The 27,862-nt window shown below is 33.9% G+C and overlaps 1 protein-coding gene across 5 annotated transcripts in view; it reads left to right on the forward strand.

Moving 5' to 3' along the window:
• The window catches only part of LOC138692049 (oocyte zinc finger protein XlCOF6-like), a 58,474-nt gene that overhangs the window by 17,574 nt on the left and 13,038 nt on the right, over positions 1-27,862 (forward strand). For 3 of the 5 annotated variants that reach the window (XM_069814893.1, XM_069814894.1, XM_069814892.1), the window contains 5 exons: positions 3,520-3,593; positions 8,825-8,944; positions 12,846-12,983; positions 13,599-13,681; positions 18,387-27,355. In XM_069814893.1, coding sequence (XP_069670994.1) covers positions 3,525-3,593; positions 8,825-8,944; positions 12,846-12,983; positions 13,599-13,681; positions 18,387-19,623 — 1,647 coding nt within the window. In that variant the 5' untranslated portion in view covers positions 3,520-3,524 and the 3' untranslated portion in view covers positions 19,624-27,355. Of the gene's footprint in view, positions 1-3,519; positions 3,594-8,824; positions 8,945-12,845; positions 12,984-13,598; positions 13,682-18,386; positions 27,356-27,862 lie in introns of those variants that run through there. The other 2 variants (XM_069814899.1, XM_069814895.1) reach the window with 1 other exon arrangement.

Below are 27,862 nucleotides of genomic sequence, written 5' to 3' on the forward strand. Positions count from 1 at the left end.
ATAAGAGCTTTGTTTTTCCATTTTCAGTGCTATCAAATCATTACATATTTTAATTGTTGTTGGAGTCAACGTCTCAACTCTCATTATAAAGGAACTCTAGAGTCTAGACATTACAGTTAATGACGGTTTTATTAGTTTATGGATCCAATTTATTTTATTTGAGTACATAATGTACCTATTAATTATATGTGTTATATTTCCGCTGTGTCATCACAGTCTAGTATATACAGTCACGAACCTTGAGTTTATGAGGGTACTGGGAACAATAGACTGTGCAGGTACTATTTCACATTGTTACACGGGTTACATCAACGTCTTGTCTATGCGGATAACGAGTATATATTAGGAGAAAATCCACAAACGATTAGGCAAAACACGGAAATTCTACTTGAAGCAAATAAAGATATAGGTTTGGAAGTAAATCCCTAACAGACAACGTAAATGATATGTCTCGTGACCAGAATATTTTACGAAATGGAAATATAAAAATTGGAGATTTATCCTTCGAAGAGTTGGAAAAATTCAAATATGTTGGAGCACCAGTAACAAATATGACACTCGGGAGGAAATTAAACCAAGAATAAATATTGGAAATGCGTGTTATTATTTGGTTGAGAAGCTTTTGTCATCTAGTCTGCTGTCAAAAAATCTGAAAGTTGAAATTTATAAAACAGTTATATTACCGATCCTACTGTATGGTTGTGAAACCTGGACTCTCACTTAGAGAAAGGAACAGAGATTAAGGATGTTTGAGAATAATGTTATTATATTAATATTTGGGGCTAAGAGAGATGAAATTACAGGAGACTGGAGAGAGTTACACAACACAGAACTTCAGGCATTGTATTCTTCACCTGACATAATTGGGAACGTTAAATCTAGATGTTTGAGATGGGCGAATCCAGAAATGCATATAGAGAGTTATAGTCGCGACGCTGTTATTTCCGGCGTGACTCCTCCTCTTTGCTTACGTCTTAGGAAGTGAAGGCTCTATAAAGTCTAGGTAGGTAGTATCATTCGCCATTTTTGTTCTTTCGTTTCCGAGCTACCATACGAGGAATCTATTTGCCATATCGTTAGACATTATCATGTCATAGCTCCTATGATAATAAATCAAACGCATTGTAATTCAGCAAATAATTGAGCGGCATATAACGTCCTCGTGTGCTTTCTGCGAACGCCAACGAAAGAGCCAAAATGGCGGATGATTATATTACCGTAAGTACTTATCGAGCATTGGGAAATGCTTGACTTCTTCATCAGCGAATCACAAGACGCACACGCTTAAATGTAGCCGATCTGCAACGTGATTGGCTGCCGGAAATTGGAGCGACGGGACTCTAGTTTTTTTTTTTATTGGGTTATTTTACGACGCTGTATCAACATCTAGGTTATTTAGCGTCTGAATGATATGAAGGTAATAATGCCGGTGAAATGAGTCCGGGGTCCAACACCGAAAGTTACCCAGCATTTGCTCGTATTGGGTTGAGGGAAAACCCCGGAAAAAACCTCAACCAGATAACTTGCCCCGACCGGGATTCGAACCCGGGCCACCTGGTTTCGCGGCCAGACGCGCTGACCGTTACTCCACAGGTGTGGACGGACTCTAGTTGGGAGAATGAGGGGAAAAAGATCATTGGGGAGGCTGAGACGTAGAAGGGAGGATAATATTGAAGTGGATTTGAGGGAGATGGGATATGATGATAGACAGTGGATTAATCTTGCACAGCATAGGAACCAATGGCGGGCTTATGTGAGGGCGGCAGTGAACCTGCGGGTTCCTTAAAAGCCATATATAAGTAAGTGAATACGAAGCTTTATACTACAATATATGAAGGACTGCTCACATCCTTCTAGCATTACCAACGTAAACTCTTCTGTCATTCTTTGCATTCGTATATAAAACTTGAACAACAGGAAGATCTATTTGCATATGAAAACTTTTATGCTGAGCAATGCATATTATTTTTGCATTTAAATTCAATTGCAAGTGTAACATGACGCCTCTTGTCTTTGTGACAACTTCAGTTTTCAATTCTACAGCTTTGTATAATAAATTGTACAGGGACATCACTTTATTTATACTAGCATTTTTATTGTACCTGCGTTTCTGAATGTACTTGACTCCCACCCTTTTCACTAATGTTCTTGCTCCCGTCAGCCACACAAACTTACGGCCGCTGTTGCATTCGAAGTCTGCTAGCAGTGTAGTAAACAGTGCAGAGTATAGTGTGTTTCAGAAATATGGTTGCGTTTCCCATAGAAGGAAGAGCCAATATTATTGAAGCTTATTTTCAGGGGCAGGTATTTATGGAGATTAACTTTATCATTTGTGTTTTTTAATATTGGTGTCGGCGGAGATTGTTGGAGATTGATTTGAACTCTTGGCGGGTATTAATGGAAATTTTGGAAAATACAATTATTTTGAAATTGGAGTATTGACTCAGTATGAATATTAGGTACTTTCCAAATAATTAATATTAAAGGTTCGTTGAATTCTGGTAAAGGTGCGGTATGGCCAATAGACAATATTTGTTGGATTGAGACTTATTTAACACACATGCATTAAACACGAAAGAAACTTGCAGCCCTCAAATTAACACTTTCAAATTATTAATGAAATGTTGAATTCTCCGTCTTTTTTGTTCACTAATGTAATCAGAACACCTGGAATACCATGCAATGTAGCCTACTTCGATATTATAACAAATTCAAAAGAAAAAATAGTCCGAAAAAAGAACTCAGAATATGAAATTCGTTATAAAACGACACAATAATAATAATAATTCGCGAATGTGTTCATATTTCGCTATTAGAACTCTATTTCGCGATTTTTCGCGATCATTTTATACGCATATTATTAGAATCACTTAATTCGTAAAGATTAGTAAAATTCTATTGCATATCTATTATGTCGTGATTTTCTCGATCTCCATAAACACCTGGCCCTGCTTATTTCGCACAGGTACGGTGTGTAGCATGACTGAATAACTTTATCTGTGTGGACTGAGCAGAAGTGAAATTAGAGTTACCGAAAGTACGGTAATATGCTGAATAAAGTAGCCATTATATAATAAATACAACTGCCTTAAGAATTGAATTTGTGAAAAAAAACTGTTACTACTCTACTGTATTTTGATAAAGTACCGTAAAAGTAATAAACAAACTGAAAATCGTAATATCGTATCATATTTCCCTGTAACATAAGTGGATACATTACTTTTCTCTCCTCCTATAGCTAGTAAAGTGATTTGTTTACATATTGCACTAGTAACACCAAACTCCTGTAATGGAAGGGGGTAACAGTGGTTCCGAGTATAGCCACGTTAATGTTAAAAATGTTGGTAAAAATAAAGTGATGTCCCTGTATAACATCCCTAGAATCAACATGCTCATCTTTGATCGTTTGTGTGTATGTACAACGGAGATTTGGAACTATTATTACACACACTTGTAAGTATATCCAAATAGCTGACAAATTGCATGTCAGTTTAATTTTCTTATTACCTTATTTTTCAGTCGTGATGGACATGATCAAGGTGGATTGTGAGGTCGACCCTCTGGCAATAGGAGAACAGAAAACTTTATCTGAGGTAGGCTATATTGAAAGTGATTATTAAGTACAATTTATTTTCTAAATACGCCATTTGCAACAATATAAGTTATTGTGTGGAGGAAAGACATCTTAAAATATCCCCCACATGGCGAAGACAGATCATCCGATTGCTGGCTCTAAGTCCGCATACCTCAATGATGTATTGTCGTCAATGCAGGAGTAGCTACTATTGCTGGTTCATGGAACCAGATTTCGATACATATTTTGTTGGTAAAATTCGTCAGAATTCCGCGTGAACTGCCGTCAAGGCCTGTAGAAAGAGGAGGTTACCACAGTTTAGTATATACAGTTGCGAAGATCAATACTTACTAAATATGCAAACATAGACAGTTGAAATATGCATCCATAGATAGTTGCTAGCCACCAGGATCGCTACTATCGCCTCATCACGGACTCTTTCCCTAACAGACGATAAAATGTATTGTACTTTTGATATTGTGTTCTTTTGAAAAATTAACGCCTTCCTTCCACTATTGAAATACGAAATACATAAGATTTATCTATTATTTTCATAAAGCATATATTATATTTGATAAACTCACCTTCCTGGATCTTTCGGAAGGATAACTCTCACCTCTTCTTAGAATTTAGTGCAACAAACGTTTCCTTTCCCCATATTATTACTCAAATTATTGTATTTTAGCCATTTACAGTTCTTACAACCGATAGCGAACATTTCACAGTTTACACAACTTTTCACAACAAAGCGAATTACGGCACAGTCAATGCCTTTTCGATCTAGACCAGGCCGTAATATATGTTCGGGTTTTCTATTTCAGTGTATGGAGCTCAGTGAATTATTATATTATAACTTTATTGCGTATCATAGCTAAGTTTTATTTAGTGTAATGTGTCCATAAGTTCCCTTTACTTCTTGTTGCATAATATGTTGCAGAAATAATTACAAAACTGTGTTATGTTAATGTGAAGAGAATTTTACATGTTAACATAATCTTTTCGCATCAACATTTTAAGTTTAGAATGGAAGATATTTTGAGGTTTAATAAAGAATTTATATTGTGATTTTAATATAGCACATCTACCTTCCTTGATAAAGACAGAAAATTTATCATACCACTCTTATGAAATTAGTGTATGTACGATTGTTACTTCGTCTCTTAGGTAGTAGATAAATACAATAATTCAGTACTCAATTGTAGTATTAAAATAGAGACAAATTGAATGTGCAGAGTATCATACATGACATTATGCTTAATTATAATGTATAATTGCGAATTTAGGAATATAAGATATAGTAAACATAACCTATAATATTTCCATATGAATGGCAGGGCATTGGAGACCACTAAAATTAGACAGAAAGGGGCAACTGGTACAGTAAACATAACCTATAATTTGAACATATCTAAATATTCATGCGGTGCACCTGGAAATTATTGAATTGCATAAATGAATGTACAACAATTTCGCAATATTTAATCGAAATAAAGGCAGGTAGGTCTATTACACATACGAACAACGTAATTTTCACACCAAAAATAATATTACACCTTAACTCTCAAGGAATTATGTCTAGAGTGTCTCCTAATCATTGTTTTAAATTTTAGTAATGCAATTATACTACATTTTAGGGAAACATATGTTACTTTTTATGCATTCCAATTAATTTATATGGTTGAAACGCCGCCCTACGTGATCGGGTTAAGCGAGTCACATGGTCTGCCCAGCGAATAGGGATTATAAAGAATGGACACTTCGCGTCGGTACCTTTGATGTAGCCGGACTGATTTCAATGACCTTCAAGCCAGCTAGAGCGTCAGATTCTGCTTTCTCCCTAGAGTTGGCGCTGACATCACACCAGCTAGCAGTCGACACAGCGGAAATGTAACACATATAGTTAATACATCTAGGTACATTATGTACTCAAATAAAATAAATTGGATCCATAAAATAATAAATCCTTCATTAACTGTAATGTCTAGACTCTAGCGTTCCTTTATAATGAGAGTTCAGACGTTGACCCCAACAACAATTAAAATATGTAATGATTTGATAGCGCTGAAAATGGAAAAACAAAACTCTTACGAGAAGTAAAACCATATACCTATATTATATTATACACAAATATTAAACGAATTCGATACTTAATTTTATAATGTATTATATTATTTTATAATATAATTTAGTATATCTGAAATATAAAATATTATTATTACAACTAGTTTGTCACTGAGAAATAAGGAAAAGCTGTTAACTTGAATTTATTTGAAGCAAAGCGTTGCTGGATTATGCAATGAGGTAGGCGATGTTTGGATGCTGTGTCTCAACTCTATTCTCAATTATTATCTTAGCTAATGCTCAATTACACAACCTCTAGCGCTTGAAAGTGGAACTAACCGCTGGCGCACAGAGAAACAAAACACAGGAAAATTCGCTCAGTGTCCATTCTTTGTAATCCTATTCGCTGGTCTGCCTTACGGCCTGTATTAGATCATGATGGCAGTGACACAGTCTATTGTTCCTAGTACACACAGAGCTCCAAGCGGCTAGCAACTATCGCGAGAAATGCAAAAAATCACCCCAAGCTTCGCGACAGTATATACTAAACTGTGAGGTTATCTCAATCAGCTCCATTTGTACTGGAAAAAAGTGCGTGTGAGCGGGGTAGCGAGTGGGAGGGAGAGAGGGGATGAAGGGGAGCTGAAGAGTCAGGTAGAAGGAGGGGAGGGGGACCGAGTGTGAGAGTGAGAGTGAATATATGTGTGCGTGCGTTCTTGTTTTTGAGAAGTTAATATAAATCATTTTCCACACTTTTCCGAAAGATAAAATAATATGCCAGAAACAGCTTTGAAAGTTTGACAGTTGAACATTATTTCGTCATAGCTCTTATGGTAGCAAATCAATCGCTGTTATTTTAGGATTCAAAGATAAATGTCTAAGGAATGCTTATCTTTTTGGAAAGTGGTGAATCAAACCGAGGAGAACTTTCACCTGGCGGACTTTCGTATGCAAAGGGACTGAACTTTCGTCTATTTGAACTGCGGATTCTCATAGAAATCATCACCTCGCTACTTTCAACTTTTGTTTTCAGAATGTTTCCAGAGCATAAGGTTTTCAAGTTAATCGTGACTTTTGAAATTTAACTGAAATAATTCTATTACATAAATAACAGCCATGCTGATTAAACACTAGTATTACATAACTTACATAGGTACTTTGAATTTCAGGCAAATGTAAAGAATGTTGTAAGAGTGTTAAATTTATTATTATTATTATTATTATTATTATTATTATTATTATTATTTCATTTTATCTAGCAGCTTTAAATGCTTGTCTCCTTCTCTTCCACTCATGAAGATTTACCGTCCCTCAATATTTTCAGAATTACACTAATTTGAATTTCTTTATAATATATTATTCCGGAGTTTGAAGGGTAAAATAATATTACGGATAAAGAATGAGTATAATTTCTTTTTTTATTTAAAAATTCTGAAGCTGCAAATGTGTTTTGAAGTCCATAGTTGCCTCGTACAGATTTTATTTTCGACTTTTAACTACAAAATTACATCTTCTTAAGCATTTATCACAACAATTGTCACAAATCACGCAACTCTTGTAAATTCTTCAAGACTGTACATTAGGATGAATAATTAAACTGTAAAGAATCAAGTTCCTAAAGTCGTATGATTTGTAACAATTTTTGTGATAAGTGCGTAAGAATGATGTCATTTTCAGTTAAAAATTGATAATAACAAAATCTGTACAAAGCAGCTGACAACACATTTTAAACTTCACAAGACTTGTCAATTATAGAAATGATACTTTTGAATATTTCATTCTCTAGTTGTAATATTCTTCTAACCTTAAAACTAAAGGAAAAACGTATTTTGCAAACAACTTCAAACTTTGAAAATATTGAGATTAGGACAAATGTTTATATGACATTTTTTGCTTAGAATGTCTTCGGAAATAAGCTCCGGAAGTGACTGTAAATCCTCGTGAATCACCCGGTATAATAGGGATAAAAATGTTCTTCCACGTAACAGTATGATGTCATAAAACTATTCTTTTCCACACTGTCTTAGGCCCGTAACACACTTGCAGAGTTTTCGCCAGCGAGAAATGTGTTGCGAGAAAGAGGCGAAGAGCCTTCCTCCACACACTTGGCGAGTTCTCGCTATCACAGATCACACCTCGCTATGATCATCTATGCACTGCCTTCACGCAGAAAGCATTTTTCTGATTATAGTAATGACTCGTTGGGGGAAATATTATAGGTTATGTATTTACGTAAAATATAGAACCTGTAAGTATATACTTTACAAATTACGTACGAACGCTGTGTTGAATCTGAGTATTCAGATGATGAGCAAATGGAGTTACATGAACATATTTTGTTAATGAAAAGAAAAAGTAGGCCTAAAATTAAAGCCAGAAATATATGAAAATCACATTGTATCTTACGAAAATAAGGGCGAGTTTTGGACACTGGTTTCGATTTGAATGATGATACGTTTAGGCGTTATTTCAGGTTGAATGGACCTCAGTTTTTTGCTATTCGTGATATGATAGAGGACTCTTTGCTATGTTGGGATTAAAATAATGTAAACTGTTAAGACTTAGGTACATTATTTCAAATATTTAATTAATACTATTAAATCTCATCAAAATAAAATATAGCCCTATTTATTTTCAGATAATCTGATATTTATCTCCATATTTTTTCTTTAAGTTTCGTGTTTTTATAGTTTTCATCCCATGTGACATATAAATAGGCCTACAGGTGACATTGTACAAGTTCGATAGGTTTCTGACTGCAATTATCAGCCATGTTTCCTCATTTTCAAATAAAAACAATACAATTCATCGCCACCTGTGATATCTTTTTCTACATTCAATCGTCATAAAGAGTATAAATGTCAAACATCTTTGATAAATGTGTCAATAGGTTTTTGCCTCGAACGAGAATCTCTTCCAGTGTGTGGACGTCCATTTGAATCCATGTTATCAATTTTTTAATTTTCTCGCAACACTTTTCTCGCTGGCGAAAACTCTTCAAGTGAGTTACGGTCCTTACGAGGCTTTCCACAGCAATTCTTTTGCTGCTGATTTTGATTTGTGTACGTGTGCATTCTTTGATATCGATATTAATAATAATAGCGTGGGTCGACTTCTAAAAATCACTGGATTTTCGTGGACAACCAGATGATATAATACATTAAAATTATTTCGTTCTGTGCTTTGCAGGAAGCAAATACATCTTATCAACACGTGACTGAAATAAAGATGGAATATAATGATTACAGCTGCGATCTGAAATCAGAGATAACTTTTCGTGAAACTCCTGTTCTGAAGAGTGAATCTGAGGTGAGTGCAGTTTATGGAGTCAGTTGCTGTGACTGCTATATTCAGGTGACCATGGGATACGTTTTTTGATCTCATGCTATGTATTTCTTAATTCTTTATCTTTCGTGAATGTATTCTATCTCAAATTTATCTGTAGTAATGTCTGAGATATTCCGATAAATTCACGAATGAAGCGAGTAAATAATATATTCCTAAAATTCGATGACAAAATGTTAATAATTGCATATTTACGAATGCTTAACCTATTGAGACATTGTGAAGTTGAAATAGATGAATATCGATTATTGCAATAAAGAAATTCGATATTATTATTCAGTAATGCCAATTGTTTTATTTCGTTCACAAAATACAAATTTTATAGGCTACAATTGTAGCTTAAGTTACCTGTGGGAGCAGGACCAATTTCAGCTGTGCCTTATTTCGACCGTTACTCAGTGCTACAGGAAAGCATTTTTTATAGGTCGTCAAACGCATTCTCGCTGTAGTGTGTAACGGAACTAAAGCTTCATCTACACAGTTCAATATTCCAATCGCGTATAAGAGCAATCTGGGAAGAATATTGAAAGTATCAAGTTTAAAAGTTACGTTCAATTAAGATGCATGAAGATTTTGTGTCTACATGGTACGCCGTTTTGAACGTCGTCTTCATTGCGTAAATATATTAATTAATATTAAATATCAATCTTGCATTCATTGCTTTAAAGTTGAAAGAAAGGTTTAACCGTGTAGTTGCGTATTATTGTATTCATGATCATCAATTTACGGGGAAACAATTGGCGACAACGACTAAACAAAAGAACGAGCATGCGATAAATTTATAGCGATAAATTTAGGTGGAAAAATTATCACAAAGTCTGTCTGTGATTGGTTGGAATTGAAAATTTCATTACACTTCATTGGTGGAAAATGAAATGACGTCATATAAACGAAATAATCATAGAAATTTCAATGCTGAACATCTACTGATTCATACATACATTGACGGTTCAGTATGGAATGGGGGTCCGTCTCACCTAATCCCCTTGGTAGGTGGGCAAAGTTGTGGTTTGCACTTGGTTTAGGATATATACACTTAATTCTCTTTATTATAATTTTCTTTTTCAATTAGTTTATCAGACAAACTTCATATATGTGATGCTTATTTGTTGAGAATACACAAAAAAGTAACAAATGACGAAGAGTACTTCAGGGTTCCTTTTCCATTCCCTCTACTCTGCAGTAGGAACCTCACAGTGACTATTACTTGGGGATGAAGAATTACTCATGTCTTCACGTCCAACTCTTTCAGTAAACCAACAGACAGGCTTGTCAACTATAAAATCGAAGTAGGCGATGTTTTGCATACAAATTATTTCAGTACTGATACTCTAGTGGGTACATCTGAATTCGCTGACATCAGGATTAATACTAGAAAGGGCAGATGTGTGGCATACCCATGGAGATGTTTAGGGGTGGTTACCGGGTTTGGACGTTTTGAAAAAATGTCGTTCTGCAATGCAGATGTTCAATAGTGTGCATTGTCGATTTTAAGATAGATGTTCACCTGTGCTTTAGTTTGAGTTCTGACTTTATTGTGAAACGTTCGTATAACATTCCGTGCATATGACAGTTGTTATTCTAATATAAACTTTACATCATCGTTCCGGGTTATTTGTTATACTTGAGCAACCACAGTTTTGCAATTTTTTTTTCGCAAAAAGTCCTCTAGTGATTCTCGCGAGATTTGTGGGAATTTCACATTGGCAAATATTTCTTAACAGATGCATCATGGTGATGTGGTCGCGAACGTTTTTTGCGGAAGTAGTTTCCCATCTGGGTTTGAAAACTCAGCTGCTAATAATAATAATAATTATAATAATAATAATAATAATAATAATAATAATAATAATAATAATATCAACAACACTTAGCTTTTTAATGTTCCATCAGTAGTAGTAGTGATAATAATAATAATAATAATAATAATAATAATAATAATAATAATAATAATAATAATAATATCAACAACACTTAGCTTTTTAATGTTTCATCAGTAGTAGTAGTGATAATAATAATAATAATAATAATAATAATAATATCAACAACACTTAGCTTTTTAATGTTTCATCTGTAGTAGTAGTGATAATAATAATAATAATAATATCAACAACACTTAACCTTTTAATGTTACATCAGTAATAATAATAATTTATTTATTTATTTATTTATTTATTTATTTAGATTTAGATTTATTATTTATTTATTTATTTAGATTTAGATTTATTTATTTAGCACAAGGCCAATTACAGTTTAGCACAGATACAAAACGAAACAAAACAACAAATGATGATAAGAATGAATGATAGAAAATGGCAATGAGATGAAAATACAATCAATATAATAGTCTACATTACTCAATTGACCAAAATGCAACAAAATAAATAGCACAAATAATATTATTAAAATTAGTTCAGTGAGATAATTAAAATAATGGCAATTAAATAAAATGTATTACAAATGAATTAATGAAATCATATAAATGAAGACAGGAATCATATAATTAATATTGTAAGTTATGCAAATGACGAGAATAGTATGATACATATCTAACAATGGCATAAATAATAAAACTGACATAAAACTCGAAAAGTATATACTACACATTAAATGGATCCAAGTTGAATCCATGCAAATTAGCATATTTAATACATCTACAGACCAGAGACAGAGATTTAGAACTCCTATTATAAAACATTTTATGAAATCTTAGACCCTTAGCAGGAATACGAAGACTGATATTGCTTATGAAGGATTCACAATCAATATCACCCTTAATGACTTACAAAAAAATAAATAATCAAGATCCTGACGTCTGGTGAACAAACTACCGCAATTGAAATAATTGCATTTAATCTCATAGTTATAATCGGAATTTGGTAAAAATCTATAAGAACACAAGGAAATAAATTTTCTTTGAATATTCTCCAATTTAGCCGAGTCAGTGGAAGTAATGGAGTTCCATACAACAGATGTATATTCAAGCTTGGATCTAACCAACGTATAGTATAAAATTAATAAACACATAGGAGTGGAAAAAGAATAATTTGTAGACCTAATTAGACCAAGCATTCTTAACGAATGGGTATAAAAATATTGCACATGATCATGGAAATATAATTTTGAATCAAGTAGGACACCAAGATCTCTGATACAATCTTTCTTAGTAATTACGACATTACTGAGAGAATAGTTAAGTTTTAGGGAGATAGTTTTCCGTGAAAAGGAAATAACAAAAGTTTAGGATTGATTAATTTTCATTCCATTTTCAACAGACCATTGTGAAATTAAATTAATGTCATTTTGAAGAATTTGACAATCAACCAAACTATTAATTTTGCGAAAGATTTTGAGATCATCCGCAAATAAAAGGGAGCTAGAACTTATTCTTTTACTTATATCATTTATAATAATAATAATAATAATAATAATAATAATAATAATAATAAAACACAACATTTAAAATACTGATGTCGACCGGGTTGGCAAGTTGGTATAGCGCTGGCCTTCTATGCCCAAGGTTGCGGGTTCAATCTCTGGCCAGGTCGATGGCATTTGAGTGTGCTTAAATGCGACAGGCTCATGTCGGTAGATATACTGGCATGTAAAAAAACTCCTTGGGGACAAAATTCCGGCATATCTGGCGACGCTGATATAACCTCTGCAGTTGTGAGCATCGTTAAATAAAACAACATTTAACATTTAAAATACTGATATTTTAATTTGGAAACGATTTTAATTATGTTATGTAATAATCTTACAACATTCTGCCTACGTCACTAGGGCAGACTTTAAAAAATAGTCGATTGTTACCCGTGAGGGGCTTATTATATTAATTACAGTTATTATGTTCTGTGTTTTGCAGCAAGGAAATTCATTAGACCTGCATGTGACTGACATAAAGACGGAATGTATGGACCACAGCTATGATATGAAACCAGAGATGGCATTTGGTGTAACTCCTGTGCCAATCGACTCTCCCATCGTGAAGAGAGAAATTGAGGTCAGTGTAGATTTTGAAGTGTGTTGGTAGGTAGTTCTCACTGTCATTTACTGACTGATTATTGCTCTCTTGCTGACCGTTTGTTCATCATCGTTCGTGAATTTCATCCAACCAATTTTTCTGGTAGACATTGCGATACTCAACATTAATTTAATTTTTAATTTTATTTTTAATTCCGGTGCCAATATTTACCATGTGCACTACAAATTTAATTGACAGCCTACAGTCTCGGTTACATCTCAATGAATCCAGTTTTATGTGAATAAACTTTGCTTTGTGTCTAGTGTATGAAATGCTGTAATCTTTTTAAATTCCTTTGTTAGTTAAACTCCACATGATTGATGTCATGATTCAAGTGCCATTTTTATTTACTGATCGAGTTTACTAATTTTTTTTATGGACTTCATACTTAAAACGGAGTATTCCTTACAAAATGCAGTGATATTTGTCTTTGTATTTTTCAAATTCCTTTGCTTTTCTCAGCGACAATATTTGAATTTTTACTGGGTGTAGTAGGATTTGGAATCAAGTCTACAACATACTCTTATAAACTGCCATGTATTGGTTCTTTAACTATTACTGTGCTATACCTTAGTTTCACGTGATGTTTTGCAGAAGGAGCCACTCGATTTGAATAAAGTGGAGGAAGAGGCCAAACTGGAAGTAACGGTGGAAGAGGAAGAAGTCTTAACTGAGAGGTGAGTGAAGTGTGTGGGGCTTTCATTGGTTGTTGGTTTGACTGATTTATTGAAATAATAATGACTGAGGATAGAAATTGGTACTAATTAGTTCCAAGTTGACTGTTATTCAAATGATCGCCGCAGTATTAATTGGCATGTGTACTTGAGTGCGTGTCTCTCCCTGTTGCTGTCTGCCTGTTTTATCCGTTTATCTGTCTCTATGTGTGTTTTTTCTTTCTTATCTCCGTTCTTCCGCATATGCATCCATACATTTTTATTCCATTGAGCCACGCTACGTTCTTCTGAATGTATAAATTCTAGTACAAAAATTATTTTTGAGGATATTAACTTCTTTGTAAACGAATTGGAGTTTTTGTAATATAATGACTTATTTTTTTTCCTTATTCCTAAACTAATAAATTCTTAGATTATTTTCAGACATATTTGTAAATTCTATTGAACTTAAGAACTAAAAGGATCTAAATCATGATTAAGCTGTATTCTTGTTTATTTACTGCGTTTTATATAAATATATTTAAAAATTCCAATACCTCTTATAATTATTATTCTCTTCTACACTGGAGAAAGCGATCCGATCTCTTGTCTTTACTCCTTCAGTCTTTTCTTGTTTAGAATAAAATAGTTAGCAGGTAATTTCGTCTGTCTTCGTACAACGGGCCGTCCTTCACAGGCCACCCTCTCAAGGTCACTGATTGGGCAGTATGTATTGGAATTTTTCACTGATCGCAGATATGACATGCCACTAAAAGGGTATGAAGTGGCTGAACTCTCTCTTGAGGTGAATGAACTGCGAAAAAGTCACATAGTTGAAATTCGTGAAGTTTTTTTTTTTTTTTACTTCTTTCCTGTTATAAGACTTTGACCTTGTATGTGTGGATATGAGCTGTGAACTTTTCTGAGGTTATGTTTTGTTAAGCAATGTCTGAACAAGTGAAATCACATTTATTGCGACAGTGGATTAGAAATATTACCATTATTATGACCGAGGAAAACGTTATGTTATTTAAAATTGACTGTAAACATATATTTTCAAGAAACAGGCTTTTTTTTCCGATCCCTTTCACAGTTTTAACAAAGAAACATGATAGAACCTATTCCACCTATTGCAATAACGTAAAATGGAGTTCTTAAAAACCTAGAAATACGGTACCTAATTATGGCCTTGATTTCACTCAGACAGTAGACAACAGTAGCAATTGATAATCCATCGTAATATAACCAAGTAAATGAACTATTTGTGAAATTTAACGCAAGTAAATTTGTATACATACTATTATTTTTCGGCGTTATTTAGTAATTACTAAGAGCCGATTTCACCTAAACTGTGTTATATCACACTTAAGTAAACCTATATTAAGTATAAGTCCTATTTTAAACCTTTCCAATTTTATAAGTGTCAAATTAATATTCACTGTGCTAATGACGCAATGCAATATAGTCAGTAGAAACATTTTGAGGAAGAATAAAGGAGTTTTCACTTCTTTACACATTAGAATCAATGTGGATTTCGAGAGACTTTGGAAAATGATGATCAGGAAAACATATAATCATTGCTAGTGATTGAATATGAATTTATAACGTCGGAAGAGGAAAATGGGACCGATTTTTTAAGGGCGATAAAATTCTGATTAAATTCGTGTTAAAAAAACAATATAAAATAATAAAACGGATGCGAGAAATAGCGCGATATCTATAAATGATTAAAAAATTTACGAATTAATATGTTTTACTACCAATAGACCTCATTTTAGTAAATATCTTTCATAGCATATCATGTTTGAATTGGTGAGAATTGTTATGACTCTGTATATATGACAAATCCTTCTGGTTCCTTTCAAATTAACGGAATATTAGTTTGTACTGAGCTGTGATTTTCGGATACAAAAAGTTACATTAGTGAAGGTATCGAAAACTTTATATTCTATATTTAATATATAGTCTTGCACACTGTAAAATGTCATATGAAAATTCACAAATTGCGTATATAAATAAATAATACACCTGAATTTTTAAATTTGTACCAGAACATAAACTGGTTTCGGTCTCCAGTCTTTCTTGAATCTTCTTCAGGATTTGAAGATCTGAAATTTTACCCAGGTGAAAACAGCGTCTAAACTTATTGTCGTCAGGTTGAGTAAAGAAGTAATTCCTTTTTCTAATACATTTTTGTTTTTGTTTGGACAGGAAAGGCATAATTGTCCTTTCCTTTGCTATTAACTACATGATTTATTTCCACTTTAACTGTCATTTTTCATTAACTTAAATAAGCTAAGTGGGCAAAATCAGGTCCTCAAGTCTAAGGCCCAGTTTCACCAAGCTTCGTTAAAATAACGCTAACAGCATGTTAACTAACGTGTTGTTAACAATTAAACATCCTGTTAGTGTAATAACATTTCACCAACCATTTGAAGTGCTTTTGTTAGGTAACATGATGTTAAGAGTAACGTAACACGAATCAAAGAAGCAGTGATTATATGAAAGTTTACTCAATGTGCCTACAGTTATGGTGTAGTCATTTGTTTTATCGGAAAATTTTATTTTTTACGTTATGCAAGTATTAGGGAATAACATAATCATAACGGAAATCGATAAAAAGATACGTATAAGTACCAGTAATGTTCCCTCATATGAGAAACATAATTATTTTAGTCGATCTAGTCTAGTGGAGTAATGGTCAGCGCGTCTGGCTGTGAAACCAGGTGGCCCGGGTTCGAATCCCGGTTGGGGCAAGTTACCTGTTTGAGGTTTTTTCCGGGGTTTTTCCTCAACCCTTTGGGAGCAAATGTTGGGTAACTTTCGGTGCTGGACCCCGGACTAATTTCACCGACATTATCACCTTCATATCATTCAGACGCCAAATAACCTAGATGTTGATACAGCGTCGTAAAATAACCCAATAAAATAAAAATAAATTAGTAGATCTAGCAATTAATTATACGAATGTAATTAAAGACAAATGTAGTGATGGAACTTTCATTTGGAAAAGGAATAAGCATGGGTTTCTTCAACCCAAGATTTCAATCGCCATTTGGATGTGAAAACGCGAACTATGAAACAAATCAATGTTATGAAAGTACGAGGGGGATCCAGGAAATAACGACCGTTTTGTTGTAATAATTAAAAAAATATATATTTATTTGAAAAAACAAAGTCTGTTACATAACTGAAGCTTCCTTTACTTCTCTACATAATCACCACCTACATTTAAACATTTGTCGTATCTGTTCACTAGCTTTAGAATTCCCGTGTTATACTCCTCTGCCGCCAGTTCATTAAGCCAGGTGTTCACTGTCTTCTTCAACTCTTCATCACTTCCAAAACGCGTACCACCCAGAAAGTCTTTCAGCAATTCGTCGAGTGATGTGCGCCTGTCTTGCAAGATTCTGTCGTTCACTTTAGTCTTCAGGTCTTCTGTGATGAGTGATGGGCGTCCTGGTCGAGTTTGATCGTGGACATTTGTTCGCCCATTGTTGAAGATTTCGCACCATTTTCTCACATTTCTTTCATTCATTACAGTATCACCATACACTTCTTTCAATTGCCGGTAAATTTCTGCAGATTTCAAATGTCGGGAATTCAAAAATCGAATCACACTCCTCACCTCACAGTCGGCGGGATTATCAATCGCGTCGTTCATTTTGAAGTAACACAAAATGCACAATGGCGACTTGTTGCAACCAGTACTCACAACATTATGAGAACACATGTTAAGGAAGCCAGTTGACCTTCAAACAAGGAAGGGGAGTCAGCTGCTCGGCGGGTATGCGCTAACGGTCGTTATTTCTTGGATCCCCCTCGTATAAAGAGAAATGCTAAGAAAGATCATGCACATACAGAGGAACGTCTGAAAACTGGCCGTTATAGGCTACTTTCACTCTCAGTTTATGATATGGGTTCGAAGATTCTTTAATTATCCAGAATCAAGTAGGCCAATAGAAAATGAACATGATCGTGATGCTGAAGCGTTAACATTAAACATATTGTCATACGTCATTAGTGATAATTCCATATCAACTGTTAAATCAGTGAAGTAAAGAAATATCGTTTTGAAAATCTGCAGTTATATCTGAGAATTAATATGGAACAATAATCACACAAAAGCTTACGTTAAAAAGCACACATCTTCTCTTTATTGCTGATGCAGTGCTAATATTAATACCACTCATTTTAGTATTTATGAACATAACCTATTGTAAACAATTAAAAATGCTGAAATAGTAATTGCCAGCTAGGTAATTGTTTTCACTGTAAATATATCTCGATATAATAATGTGGCGTGTAACATATGTTCCCTGGAAGCCATGATTCACGCTGTAACAGGATGTTAAGGATTTAACTGTGGGCTTATGCTATGTTGATTTAACAGTGGCTTTAGCATAATGTTAACAGTAACAACAGTTGAAGCATCTCTACTGTTAAGTTTACTGTTAAACTGCCTTAACGACGTGTTAAATATTAAACACAGGTTGGTGAAACTGGGCCTAAGTCTTTCTTAGTGCGATAAACTGACTGGAAATGTGTCGGAAAATACAAATTTATTTAATTCTTCCTTAATCCTAGATTTAATGGAGACTAATTTAAGTATGCATCGTTAAATCGATCCGTAAGTATTAAATATTTTGTGTTGCATATAGTTTGGTTTTTGTGGTTAATTCAACTTTAGACTTAATTGCTCGAAACTAAGGGCAAATTTTGTCAACAGCATTGGAATGCCAACTTCCTGTGACGTCATTGAAGCGGACGAATTCATGCAGACAAACGAGAAAACATTTAAATGTACTGTTTGTGGGAAGCGGTGTTTCGACAGAGGAGGGCTAAAAAGACATGCTCGTTTACATAAGAGTAAGAGCCCGTTCGTTTGCGATGTGTGTGGAAAGGATTGTTTGCAGTTGAGTCACCTTGAAAGACATGCACGCGTGCACACAGGCGAGAAACCATATAGTTGTGATATATGCGGAAACAAATTTTCGCAGTTTTCCGCTTTGAAGAGGCATATTATGACGCACACAGGCCAAAAGCCATTCAGTTGCGATTTATGTGGATACAAATTTTCGGATTCTACTAAATTAAAAAGACATGCACGTATGCACTCTGGCGAAAAGCCATTCAGTTGTGTTATATGTGGAAAGAGATTTTCGGGTTCGGATAAATTAAAATCGCATGCACGTATGCACACTGGCGAAAAACCATTCGGTTGTGATACATGTGGAAGGAAATTTTCGGAATCTGGTACTTTAAAAACACACGTAATCATACATAATACCGAGAAAGCATTCAGTTGTGATACATGTGGGAAGAAATTTTCACATTCCTTTAGTCTGAAGAGGCATGTAGTGGTACACACAGGGATAAAGGCATTCTGTTGTGATAAGTGTGGAATTAAATTTTCGGAATCGAGTAAATTAAAGAAACATATACGAACACACACTGGCGAGAAACCATTCAGTTGTGATATATGTGGAAAGAAATTTTCCGATTCGGGTACATTAAAAACACATGCATTCATACATACTGGCGACAAAGCATTCAGTTGTGATATATGTGGAAATAGATTTTCAAAATCTTATAGACTGAAGAGGCATGTGTTGTTACATACAGGCGAGAAAGCTTTCAATTGTAATGTGTGTGGAAAGAAATTTTCGGAGTCTAGCAAATTGAAGAAACATGCACGCATACACACCGGCGAGAAGCCTTTCAGTTGTGATATATGTGGATATAAATTTTCGAATCGTGGTAGTCTCAAGAGACATGTAGTGGTGCACACAGGCGAGAAAGCATTCAGTTGTGATGTATGTGGAAGGAAATTTTCGGATTCTGGCACATTGAAGAAACATATACGCATACACACTGGCGAGAAACCGTTCAGTTGTAATACATGTGGAAGAAAATTTTCACAATCTTGTAGTCTGAAAAAGCATACACTCGTACATATACGATAGAAGTCATTCGGTTTTGATATATACGAGTATGTACGAAGGAATATCAGATCATGTAGGAGGTTTGAAGCCATTAATTTGTGATATACGAGGAAAATATTTCAAAAATTAGTAAATTTAAAAAGTTGTGCCCTCTTATGCACAGGCGAAGAGCTGTTGAGTTGTGTTATACTTGTGACCTACATTTCCCTATTCTATATACGAATAATTCACTATAGTGTGTAGAGTACAGAGAGGGAATGTAAATGCAGTGATTTCACATTAGTACATTATGCAACATGCCTATAATGATAGTAATTAAGAACCGAGTATGGATATTTATGAAACGAGCGCAAGCGAATTTCATAATTCTCAAACGAGCTTCTTAATTACCATTATAGGCGAGTTTCATACGACTTCTTATGCTCGACCATATTTCTAACTTGAAATTACCGGTATTCAGATGTATACATTTTATTTGTAACTGACAAGATCGGAAGTGACCTTGTTCTAGGTCGTGAATTGTGAGATGTGCGCAGACGCGAAAGTATTGATTTTTTCCGAGGAACAATAATGTCATTGACCTTCACATAGTCCCGTTATACTTGATAATATTATAATTTTATAACCTTGATTATTGAATTCGACATTGAAAAACGAGATGACAAATTGAATTTACTTGAATATTATTTACAATTAACGCTAATTATTATAGTAACAGAACATAACCTTCTGCGACAGTTGGATTTCCAGCCTCCGTGACTTTTCGCTAATTCTCTTTCGATTGCATATCCGAGAATAATCGATACTTGCGGTTTTATAACGGTACAAAGCTGACCTGTCATTGGCTGAACAGTTGTAACCTGAGTCGTCATTGGCTGAAAGACCTGACCTTTAATGAGTAGGTGTACTTTAATGAGGTCCATTAAAGGTCTGCTACCAGGTGTATAATTAGTACATTTCGGCATGGCCGAGCATAAAGATAATTTCGATTTAGGCGATAGACGCTTGTGATAAATAATGTATGTGGGTAATATTGAATCAGTAAGTCCACACCTGTGGAGTAACGGTCAGCGCCTATGAGAAACCAGGTGGCGGGTTCGATTCCCGGTCGGGGCAAGTTACCTGGTTGAGGTTTCTTCCGGGGTTTTCCCTCAACCCAATACGAGAAAATGCTGGGTAACTTTCGGTGCTGAACCCCGGACTCATTTCACCGGCATTATCTCCTTCATATCATTCAGAAGCTAAATAACCTTGATGTCGATACAGGGTCGTAAAATAATTCAATTAAATAAAAAATGAATCAGTAATTTAAGAAGGATCTCAATTCTATGTTTTTCCACAATTGACTTTTATACGTGTGTATGTTCCTATACTGTAAACCCATATATTCGTTATGAAATTGCTTTAATTTCGCAATATAGTATTGCAAAATGATACTGTCTCGTAAATGGCTCAATTTCTGGAGTGGATGTCTTTCTAATCTGAGCTCACCTGAGATTTTGTGGCAGCATTCAGGAACTTATTTTATCTGACAGTAATGAATATAATAAAGAGAGGTTATAAAAATAATAATAATAATAATAATGATAATAATAATAATGTTTTATTTTAGCTCTCAGAGTTAAGGCCATAAGGCCTTCTCTTCCACTCAACCAGCCTTAATCAATACAATACATATTTAAATTACAAATATTTACACTACACTTAAAAGGTCCTCCAGCAATATTCTTCAATTTTAACGACTAGTAGACTACATATGTATTTATTTAAATTTAGATAAACCTATAAGGTAAAGTAGTAACTTAATTTATGAGCTAATTTAATTCAATCAATTATAATTAATTTAATATTTGAGATAGCTAGCAAAATGATGAAAATTAATTTAATATAAGCTTACTAGGACTGTGTTAAAGGGAGAAAAATAATATATATAAATCTAAAATATATATTCATAATGAAAATGTTAATGTAATCGCCATTAGAGGTTTTGTAAATCTATTTAGAGAAATTAATGATAATAATAAGAATGGACAGATGTTAGTTTCATTATAAGTAACAAATATTAATGAGCAATTAATCTGTTAAGTAAGAATTTATGTAATTTTGACCTAAATGAAGTTATTGTTTAACAACCCCTTACATCACTCGGAAGCGAGTTCCAATTTCTAGCAACTGAAACTGTATAAGATGAAGAATATAAAGATGTCTTGTGGTAGGGTATAATGAGTAAATTGTTACGATGAGATGTTGTACTTAGCTGATGATATGCGGATAAATTTTGAAAACGAGAAGCCAAATAGATTGGGGTAGCGGTGTGCAGAATTTGAAATAAGAGAACAAGAGAATGCAGGGCTCATCGATCGCTTAGCCTTAGCCAAGACAGAGTTCGGAAAGACAGGGAAACATGATCATACTTACGAATATTGCAAATATAACGGCCGCACGCATTATGCACACGTTGTAGCCTGCTGCTCAAATTTGCATTTAGGTTACTTAATATAACATCGCAGTAGTCAAAGCGTGGCATCACGAGTGTTTGTACAAGGATTAATTTTAATTTATCGGGAAGAAAGTGCTTCAGTCGCTTTAATGAGTGAATAATAGAAAATATTTTTTTGGAAGTGTGATTCACTTGTTCATTCCATTCCAGGTGACAATCCATATAAATGCCAAGGTTCTTCACAGTCGAACTGTATGGAATAATAGTATTATTTACAATTATCTTTGGCAAATTTTGTATAAGTAGAAATATCCCGATACTACTATTAAATACAAGTATATCTAAATTATTTTGATGACAATTTTAACACTGATATTGGCAGGCCACAAATTGACAGCTGAATAAGTTTTGAATTGCTTCTCGTTAATATTAGAAGCCCTACTTTAAATAATCCTGCTAGAAAGTTGGCTGCAATGGCACTCATGATTCATAAAAGTAAAGGCCACGAGTTCTTCACGTGGAAGAAACAGAGAAGAGAAAAGAAGGATGCCTGGAAAGTAACAGTGTCTTATTAGTGTGCTTTGATTTCATGCAAAATTAGTCTCTTCCACGCATGCCTGTGTAAGATGTATTTTGCCTTATACAACTTTGGTTTAATGTATCCGACATTCACAATATTGCAACTGAGCACTGTGTCATGTATGTTTATCACAAAGGATTAGCGAAGCAAAGAGGAAATGATGTGTTTTCATTTATTTTAGACTATATGATATATGGTATATTTATTTCTACAACTCTTATTTGGTAATGGGTCGCCACCACATCTCTGTATTCGTGCTCCCCATTACCTTCTAATTACAATAACACATACAAACTTTCATTGACGTGTGCAGTCATCTTATTTTACCTTTGTTACCTCTATTACTGTAATACATACTCTCAATTTGCTTTCTAACCTCTCCCCTTAAAATTTTTTCTTCTTTCTAAAGAACACCTCAACACTTTTATTGTTTACTTATATAGAAGTACTTCCTATCATTTAAAATTTCCCTAAATTTGAACTAACTTTTATTAACACTATTTAATCATACTGAGTTACTTTCCTCTCTAATTTACAGTCAGTTCTACCTCTCCTCACTTCTGTAATCACTCTTATCCCCTATTCCTCCATTAGACACTGAATCACATGTTTATTTTGTTTAACTGTTCCCTTTCACCCCGATAAATTTTCCGTTTGGCACTATTTTTTTGTAAGTCAACTCAACCTTCATTTGTAAACTTACATTGAAATACTTGCTGTCTTCCTATCATATCAATTTCTCTGATTGTACGCTAACTTAGTCGACACTCCAATATTAGGAACATTTCACTACCAATTACTATTAACAAATACTTCTAATTTTATCAACTATTGTTTCTCTGGACTTATTTGTTCATACATTCTCTCTCCGATTGTTTTGCTAGTTACTCTTACTCCTTGAACACTCACTTTATTGTTTCTATGTCTTTTGCCACACTTTTATCGCTCCATCCCCCTTAAGCGCCAACTTCGTAGACTGTAGTTCTGCGGTTCCTTATTTCCATCCATTCCCTCAGAAGTAGATGGACTACACAAAGCTTCTTTACTTCCCCTCTTTGTCGGCTCCGGACGTCTTGCTTGTTTCTTCTTAATCACTTTCTTGATGTGTTTTCTATGACCTATTCTTCCCACTTTCAGCTGATTCGTCATCTTATCCTTTCCGCTATTTTGGACTATATTAAAACTCACGTGCCGAGAAGTGTTACTGATCTCTGTTTGTGCTCGCTCGACTGTGTTGGACAAAATAGGAAACATGCTATGATTAAAATGTGTGCTGCATTAGTTGACAAATGAACTCATTTCTTCTCTCTTAGAGGGCACTCATTTAAAGCTTGTGACAGAGACTTTGGTTTGATTAAAAGATCAATTCGTAGGGACGATAGGATATATTCCATTAAAGAATATATTTCGTGTATAGTGGCAGCTGCTAAAAATAATAGGTTTATAGTGGCTTTCGTGTAAAATGATGTTTTGGATGTTAGTAAATGGTGGTCTAAATTTTACAGAGAGACTACAGTGGTAACTGAAACAAACAATAAACAAGGTGATCAAAGAATTATATATCAGCCTACTTTCTTCAATCAGTTTGAATATTCTTCTGAAAACCGTAGATAAGTAATTGCTTCAAGATACATTGCTGGTCTTGAACAGTCCTCCATCAAAAGTGGTTCAAATCTGAACGCGTAAAGCTTATGACAGCAAAATGTCTATATATTTTAAAAAGATTGCAGATTTGAGGAGATTCATATGTTATATCCCAGAAGAGCACAAAGGCTTTCGTGAAGTAATTTTACCTTGAACTCATTTAAGTCTGAGACTGAACTTAATTCCATGATACAAAATAATTCTTTGAATATTTTGAACCAATTTTGAAATCTTTTTATTTAATAACAAAAATTTCTATAATAAACTTAACCATTCCATCATGTTAAATTTCAATGCGGTGAGTTTTTAAAGGACTCAACTGCATGACTTTCACCCTTAATTTCCGTAGCTAATTAATGATAATATAAGGTTAAGCATAAAAAATATCAAACCTTTCTAGTACAATAATTTAGACTAAAAGACTAAATTAAAAATAATACATTGTAAAACAAAAAATGTTTCTTTTTTTCAGTTTACTGAAAATTTTACTTTTCTGTCGTTGCCAAATAACTGATTCAGTTTGGAAAATTACCCTCTTTTGTGTAGATTCATGTGCTGAGTTATTTTCAGCAAACATCTAAACTTTATCTCATCATAATGTAGTACATTAGGGTGAATATTCTGAAATGGGCAAATATGAATAATAAAACTGGAAAAAATATATTATATTAAATTGTGTACTTTTTCCACACATTGGTTAAATTTGCTCCTATTATTGAAGATTCTGGTATCAGTTGAGCTTAAAAAAATTTTGTGTGAGATTTTATTATTTAAAAAAAAGCCAAGGGATTGTTGTTATCTTTCCCTTACAGCCCATTGTTTAAGGTATCTTCTAAACTTCTGTACTTCAGATTTCACTTGTCTTCGAACATTTCTTTTTTCACGATCAGTCATATCTGCTATTTTCTTTCTCTTTTTATATTCTTTGCCATAGTCCCTTTTTTCTGCAACTACTCTTCAGTGATATTTGCCCTCTGCCTATGTATCTTCTCCCTTTCATATTTCCTACTTTCATCATCAGACTTTTTTTTCTTTCCTATAAACAATCACATGAAATAATATTCGAAGTTACTTTATAGACCGGTATTTAATAATTGTATGATAAATGAAACCTCTTCCCACAATAAAGGGACCGACGTTACAGGGACCATTGTTACAAATTAGTATAATTTCCGCAATAGTTCTGCCAAAAAAATCGGTAAAAATATCACGGAGGTTAGATTTTTTAGTCGACAAACATTGTAATGTTTTGCATATACTACGAAAGTTTAGTGTATACAAACTATATTTAATGCCACCAGGGACTGGTGTTACCAATAGAAAACATAACATTCAGTCATCAGTGATGATTTGTGTATTTTTCAATAAAATAAATTACTATAATGGACGAACAGTTTTTCAACTGGCGCCATGTTGTCCTCTCATCACTACCAATCGTTAAAATTTACCATATGACGCAAAATTGTCTTTTGTGTAGCTCTTTTATTTCGAGGGACCGGCGTTACGAAATTTTTGGGGACAAACTTTACGTTAAAGTTGTGTCCTTTCAGAATTAAACAAACAACAATTCCTGTCTTTCATAAGTATTTTAATTATTTATTTTTATAATCTTGGCCGAGGAAATAAAATCAAATCGAAACATTCCGAGAAAAACTTAGTAAAACAGAGTAAAATGTAGTTGGGGACATAGGGACAGTAGTTACATTTTGACGTTTGGACGTTATTTTTTAATTATAAATTTTAAAATTAATCCTTTTATGCTTTGTTTCCAACTAAAACATGTGAGAGTTAGTTAATTAAACGCAAAAGTAATCAGTTAGCATTTTCAAGAAACTCCATAAATCAGCCGGGACATACATTTACCCATTTCAGAATATTCACCCATTAATAGACTAATGCCACCACATTATCGGATTAGCTTTAATGAGGGCATAGCAGAACGTGTTTATGTTACGTATAGTTTTCAACGATTCAACAGAAGTGTGTCAAAACAATTGTGTCTTTCTAAGTGGCTTCCAACCTTTATTTTTTTGATTTTAGAACATTTTGATATTGCCTAGGTAGTTCAAATTCTACATTGATAGTAGAATTTCTGAACAAAGCTTCCACAGAATTTCTGCATTTCACTGTCTAAAATATGAGATCTGCGAACAGAATGCATTTATCATGTGAGGTATTAACAATGTTGTTTATCAAATATTGAAAAAAAGAAAAGGTTAACATAGTTTTTATTGGCTGTCATTTCTGAGGATATATACATAAAAACTAGAGGTAATTTAATATCAGACAACTTAAGGATGTCGAGTTGGCATTCCTGCATTCAATGGCAGTAGAAGTTTTAGTAGTATAACTTGGCAACATGCTTAATTTGACCTTTAATATTGGAGCAAACGTAATACTACTGACATAAAATATGTGATTTTCATAGCTGAAAAAGATTTGTAAACAGAGTTTTTAGTGTGTTTATTATGAGCTTTATGATCAAATAAAATTTTCATTTCGTCCCAGTTTTCGTCTCAAAGAGAGTATCTTATACTCGTTAGCATATTGGCAGGAACATTCTAGTTAGTTGAGAAATATATTTATTTCATATAAATCTTTATGAAATACCATATTTACTTTAAGCAGTTTTGTAGATTTTTAACCTGCCTTTCCATCATATTACAAATAAGATATCACCTGAAACCCTGTACCTAGAGATTTGAAAATTAGCACACATATTCGTAACGATCCTTGCATGAATTTCTTTCTCCCAATCCATGTATTTTCAGTGTTGAGGAAGGTGCTCTTTTCCCTACAAGCAGTCGAGTAAATTTGTATGTTAGACAATGTGTTGCATTGTATTGTATTGTATTTGATTGTCAACATTTACATACATGTAATGTGGACCTCACAATTTTTTGTATCTGGTGCCACAATTACGTTCATTACACATATACCTTATATAGACGCTCTTCTAATTTGACTTTAGACCCCATTTAAATTGATCATTATTTCCATTTTTAAAAAACCTAACAACTTGATTTAGATCATTAAAAAATTCTCACCTTTAAAAACTTAACAACTTGATTTAGATCATTCTACGAAGGGAATCCAGGAAATAACGACCGTTTTGTTGTAATAATTAAAAAAAAAAATATTTATTTGAAAAAAAAAAAAAAAAGTCTGTTACATAACTGAAGCTTCCTTTACTTCTCTACATAACCACCACCTACATTTAAACATTTGTCGTATCTGTTCACTAGCTTTAGAATTCCCGTGTTATACTCCTCTGCCGCCAGTTCATTAAGCCAGATGTTCACTGTCTTCTTCAACTCTTCATCACTTCCAAAACGCGTACCACCCAGAAAGTCTTTCAGCTTAGTGAAAAGGTGAAAATCGCTAGGAGCAAGGTCTGGACTATAGGGCGGATGATCAAAGATTTCCCAATCGAATTGATCCAGCAATTCTCGAGTTGAAGCAGCAGTGTGCGGGCGGGCACAGATTTTGTGGTAGCCAGGATGTTGCGACACAATTTCACCAAGCAAAGAACGAGAAATGTCAGGAAAGGCAATATGCAATTCGTCGAGTGATGTGCGCCTGTCTTGCAAGATTCT

The sequence above is a fragment of the Periplaneta americana genome, chromosome 16 (assembly GCF_040183065.1).
Source record: "Periplaneta americana isolate PAMFEO1 chromosome 16, P.americana_PAMFEO1_priV1, whole genome shotgun sequence".
In the NCBI taxonomy this organism is placed as follows: domain Eukaryota; kingdom Metazoa; phylum Arthropoda; class Insecta; order Blattodea; family Blattidae; genus Periplaneta; species Periplaneta americana.